Here is a 6000-nt window from a genome sequence, read left to right on the forward strand (position 1 = left end):
ACTTCCCACAGGGCAGGACACCCTGACTTCTCTTAGGACTGGAGAAGGAAAGGGAGAGGGAGGGGAAGGGAGAGTGGGAGGGAAATGAGAGGAGGGGAAGAGGTGAAAATTTTTAATAAATAAATAAATTTTACAAAAGAAAATAAGTTTTAAAAATGAATGATTACAATAAGCATACCACTGGAGGTATGAAGAATACTTTATAAAAATTTCTTAGGATCTAATACTGTCAATTTGTCCAGAAAAATTTGTGCAATGGTGGAGGCATATGAATCGGGAAATGATTTAGCCAAAGTAAATCCTATATTATCATGTAAGTGATCAATGAGAGATCGAGCAGAGGCATTGTCTAAAAGATAAACTTGAATAACCTTCCATTCGTGCAAAGAATCATTATAAGCCAAATCAGTAATGACAATAGTGGTTGAATTCCAATCACAATGTAAGGTAATTTGTTCTTGTAAAGATAAATATTTCTTTCCCCACCATGCCACAGTTTTCTTAAGTACATCAATCTCTGTCTGAAGTTGAGCATCTATTTGAGCTTGCTGACTCCAGAGTTTATGAGAGTCTTTGTTTCATTGCTCTACAAAGTGTTTTGTCTGTAAAGTTGTATGTAAAGCAATATACCAGCCACAGAAGCAGTAGCAACCAACAGCAATAAAGTTGAGAATTACAGCTATTACTATACCTAACATGGGCTTTGTTTTTTAAATATTTTTTGAAGAATTGTACAACAATATAACCTAGAGAATTTTGAGCCCAAGAAGGACCCAAGTTACAGGCAGCCAAATATGTGTATGTTTCTGTAATATCATAAATGATTAATTATGAGGATTAAACTTAACAGAGGAATGAATACAATTGACAATTGTAACAACTAATTCCAGTTGTAAAATTAATTTGTCCATCTAAAAGTACATATTGTAGAGGCACAAAAGCAGTAACATTACTACTTTTAAACAAGGTAAATTTATAAGTAGAAGTGGTTACTGCTGTTTCAATAAATGAACCATTAAAAAGCTGAACAAGTTTTAAGTCAGCCACAATCTTCCAAATATGCCTCTGAATTTCAGTAGGGGCTGTGAGTAAGGCAATGTGATTATCACTATTTCCTCCATATCCCCATTCCAGAAGATGGCTTTTAGTTATTGCTTCCTTATCATCCTGATTTATTCTGGTAACATTAAGCAAATCATTTAGAACTAGTTTTAATAAATTGACCATATGGGCCCCAATTGATCCATTTATTTTGAATTATTTTGCCAAATTTGCCCAAACAAGTCTTTCAAATAAATGGCTGATATTTTAAACCATAATATGTAAAATCTGGACATACATGATATGATAATTCATATTTTTAATAATATTGTCCCAGGTCTGATTAATGGACCATGCTGAAGGTCTTTGAAGACAAGTACGAGATTTGCCAATTTTAACACCAGGTTATAACCAAAGCTGAAATCCCATTGAAAAACAAGGACCATTTCCAAAGCATATTGGCTCCCTTTTATCCACATAAGTAAAATTATATGGAGTCCCATCAAAATTATTCAGATAAGTCAAGTTATTCCAAGGAGGAAAGAGGATACTGGGACTGATATACACTAACTGAACAGTCAACTACTGAACCACCCCTGGGTCAAGGAAGAAATAAAGAAAGAAATTAAAGACTTCCTTGAATTCAATGAAAATGAAGACACAACATACTCAAACCTATGGGATACTATGAAAGCAGTGCTAAGAAGAAAGTTCATAGCACTAAGTGCTCACATAAAGAAAATGGAGAAAGCCCACATTAGAGACTTAACAGCATACCTGAAAGCTCAAAAAAAAAAAAAAAAGAGGAGTAGAAGACTGGAAATAATCAAACTGAGGGCTGAACACAACAAAATAGAAACACAGAAAACAAACCAAAGAGTCAATGAAAAAAAGAGCTGGTTCTTTGAGAAAATCAACAAGTTGACAAACCCCTATTAATCAAAAGGCGGAGAGAGAACACTCAATTTAACAAGATCAGAAATGAAAAGGGAGACATAACAACAGACACTGAGGAAATTTAGAGAATAATTAGGTCTTACTGCAAAAGCTTGTAGTCCACAAAATTGGAAAATGTAAAAGAAATATGCAGATTTTCACATAATTGGATTATTAAAATTTGTAAAATTTTACATACATCCCATCATTTAAAAGTTAACTAAGCTCAGATCAATTTCTGGTCATGAGTGGCAAAAGACGTTATCTAAAAGCTGATCCTCAGTTTGCAGAACGACTATAAGTTTGCAGAGGGCCGCTTCAGCCATGCAACTCGAGCTTATGGGCTATAAGGTGGAGTAACCTACTGTTAATAGTTAATCCTTAAGCTGCTAAGAATGTTGCTGACAGTCTGCTCTCATTCCCCTAGGCTTAAAACTTCACATTTCTTTATTTCTACATTCTGATTTTTAGAATCTACAATTTTATATTCTTATTCTTGGACTTATTAACCATTTCAGTTTTCAGGTGAACCCTAAGAAAGACACATAGATTCATCTGGAAAAAAATAGATAAGATTGTCTGACAAAATTGTAAGCCTGAGAAAACTGGAAGCATGGTCATGGGGGGAGAAGAGAGGATGGAAGGGAAGAGGAGGGAACAAGGGGAGGGGGAAGAGAATTTGAGGGAATAGGATAGTTGAGTTGGATGGAGGAAGGACAGATCTGAGAGCAAGAAAAGTAATATTTTGATTGAGGGAGTCATTATGGGTCTAGCAAGAAATCTGGCACTAGAGAAATTCCCAGGAATCCACTAGGATTACCCTGGCTAAGACACTAAGCAGTAGAAGAGAGGGTGCCTGGACTCGCCTTGCATTGCAGTCTGATTAACAAGTATTTTAAATGTCACCATAGAACATTAATCTAGCTCCTAATGGAAACAGAGGCAGAGACCCACAGCTGAGCACTGGGCTGAACTCCCAAAGTCCAGCTGAAGAGAGGGAGGAATGAGAATATGAGCAGAAAGGTCAAGACCATGATAGAGACACGCACTGAAACAGTTTACCTGAGCTCACGAACTCTAACCAAACAGGGAAGGAACCAGCATAGGTCTAAACTAGATACCCTGAATGTGGGTGACAGTTGTATGGCTGGGGCAGACTGCAGGGCCACTGGCAATGGTACCAGGACTTATGCCTACTGCTAGGACTGGCTGCTTGGGAGCCCATTTTGTTTGGAGGGGTACCTTGCTCAGCCTCAATATAGTAGGGAGGGCCTTGCACCTTCCCCAAAGCAAAGTGCCTTATCCTCTCTGAGGACTGGGTGAGGGGTGTTGGGTGGGGATAGGTGGAAGGAATAGAAGAAATGGAGGGAGTGAGAACTGGGATTGGAATGTAAAGTGAAAAAATACAGTCTGTTTTTTTAATAAAATAAAATAAATTATGAAAAAATACTTAAAGTCAACTGTGAGTTTCTGATGAGGTCATAGAACATAGAGGCGAATCTAATAGTGACTCCTTCTTAAACCAGCTTAATCTCTAACTGCATGCTTAGTACTGATCATTTCACCCTCAGGTAAGTGTAACTCTTTCTATAGCAGATGGAGACGTTTTCAGAAATCCATAGCTGGTCTAATAGAGGGAACAACTGATGCTGGGGAGAAGAGCCACAGTGGATCCGTCTACAATACAAGACTCTACCTAAGACTCAGGGAACATTTGAAGGAAAATGAAAGAATGTTCTAAGTTCTAAGAGTCAGAGAAGTAAGGATGTGGTGAGATGGTGTCTTCTAAGTCTAACAGAAAAATGGCACCGTTATTCTCATCAATATAGTTTGTTACACAAAAGCAAAAATGAACTCACTTGGCACAATAATGTAGAAGGTGAAAATCTCAGAAGATTCCATGCCTAGAGGAAGGGCTATAGACAGTTAATGATGGCTAAGAACAGAATCAGTCTTCCGGTGGATAAATCCCCTAGTATGTATGTATGTGTGTATGTATGTATGTATGTATGTATGTATGTATATGCATATATACACATATATTATATTTGAATTAAAGGAAAGAGATTTGAGATCTTTAATTTGAGAAAAAGGCAGAGAAACATTAGAGGGATTAGAGAGAGATGAGGGAATGATGCAAATATAACATTTACATATAAAATTCCAAAAATGAATTAAAGATATAAAAAAATCAAGTTTGTTGGAATTAATAAAGAAGTTTAATATTTTTAAAGTAATAATTATAAAAATTAATATATATATATCATGATTAGTAAGTCATTTGAGGAATATGATTTCATGTCATCCTTACTATTGGTTTGCTTTATTCTGTGAAACAGGGGAGAAAATATGTACATAGAAAATTGAATTTGAAATTTCTAACTAAAAATTATCTAAGTGTCCTAGCAAATGAATAATAATTCCTTTAACTAGAATACAATGAATCATATCAACTCAAACTATGTATTTGTGGATAACTTTTTTCTAATGAATAATCTTTCACATTACTTCTAAAACACGAATTTTTTTCTTTGAAGTATTTTCTTCAAGGCAACACTGACATTCTTATTTCTCAGGCTGTAGATCAATGGGTTCAGCATGGGAACAACAGTAGTATAAAACACAGATGACACTTTCCCTTGATCCATCAAATTCACTGATGATGGCTGTAAGTACATGAATGCAACAGAACCAAAGAAGACAGCAACAGCAGAGATGTGAGAGCTACAGGTGCTGAAGGCTTTGGACCTGCCTTCTGTGGATTTAATCCTAAGGATGCTGGCAATGATGGAGATGTAGGAAGTAATAATGGTGAGAGTTGGAACAAAGATGTTCACTATACTAAATATTAGAATCAAAAATTCATTAATAAAGGTATTAGAGCATGCAAGCTTCAAGACAGGAAGAAGATCACAGAAATAGTGGTTGATGACATCTAACTTGCAGAACTGAATCCTTATCATGAAGCCCGTGTGAACTGATGCATTGAACACACTAAAAATATAAACTCCTGAAATCAAGGAACTATAAATCTGATAGGACATGATAACATTGTATAGTAGGGGTTTACAGATGGCCACATAGCGGTCATATGCCATTACAGCTAATGTGTAACTCTCCGCTATGCCAAATATGATAAAGAAATAGAGCTGAATCATGCATCCAGGATAGGAGATGAGGTTCTTCTCTGTCAAAAAGCTCACCAGCATTTTAGGGGTGACAACTGTGGACTGACAGAAGTCAATGAAGGACAGACTGCTAAGGAAATAGTACATGGGATTTTGCAAGTGGGAACTGAACACAATCAGTGTGATCATGCCCAGATTTCCTGCTACAGTGACCACATAGATTCCAGTGAAGAGGAGGAAGAGGGGCATCTGGAGTTCTGGTTTCTCTGAGAGCCCAGCCAAGAAGAACTCAGTCACTGTGCAATGGTTTCCTGCTGCCATGTTCTTCTTCCAGATCCTGAAGGAGTAAAAAAATTGTTTAAGCCAGGTAGTGGTAGCTCAAGTCTGTAATCCCATTACTAGGGAGTCAGTAGCAGGCAGATTTCTGTAAGTTCAAGGCCAGCCTGGTCAACTGAGCTAGTTCTAGGAAAGGCCAGGCTACACAAAGAAATACTTTCCCAAATAACATATATGGGTGCATGTATGTGTGGATGATCTATTTATATGTGCTATGTGTATACATATGTATGTATGTATTCATATATATATAGAGAGAGAGACAGACAGACAGACAGAGACAGAGACAGAGACAGAGAAAGAGAAGTTCATATTGTCAGAGTGAATTTATTGTTATTTTCCATGTACAAAAAGTAGAAATTGTTTCTGCCTTAGAATAATTTGCTCATTGTGTAATTACATTAATGGATCATTTAGAGAAATAAGATTTATCTTTTATTACTAATTTTAAACTTATCCTTAAAAATAAGGATATATTATATGAAAATATGAATGCATTTTATATCAAATATTTTCACTGTGATCAAGCTTTGATAATTTTTGTGATTTCAAAGCAATG

General features: G+C 36.2%; 1 protein-coding gene across 1 annotated transcript; it reads right to left on the reverse strand.

The window, feature by feature from the left end:
* Positions 1 to 4487: 4487 nt before the first annotated feature.
* On the reverse strand, positions 4488 to 5429 carry LOC130873028 (olfactory receptor 1537-like). Its single transcript, XM_057767528.1, has one exon. It carries the CDS (start codon positions 5424 to 5426, stop codon positions 4488 to 4490), a length of 939 nt encoding a protein of 312 aa, XP_057623511.1. The 5' UTR covers positions 5427 to 5429.
* Positions 5430 to 6000: the final 571 nt, after the last annotated feature.

The sequence above is a fragment of the Chionomys nivalis genome, chromosome 4 (assembly GCF_950005125.1).
Source record: "Chionomys nivalis chromosome 4, mChiNiv1.1, whole genome shotgun sequence".
In the NCBI taxonomy this organism is placed as follows: domain Eukaryota; kingdom Metazoa; phylum Chordata; class Mammalia; order Rodentia; family Cricetidae; genus Chionomys; species Chionomys nivalis.

Coding starts and splice junctions, on each gene's coding strand:
- LOC130873028 (XM_057767528.1), bottom strand. CDS start 5,426: ATGGCAGCAGGAAACCATTGCACAGTGACTGAGTTCTTCTTGGCTGGG.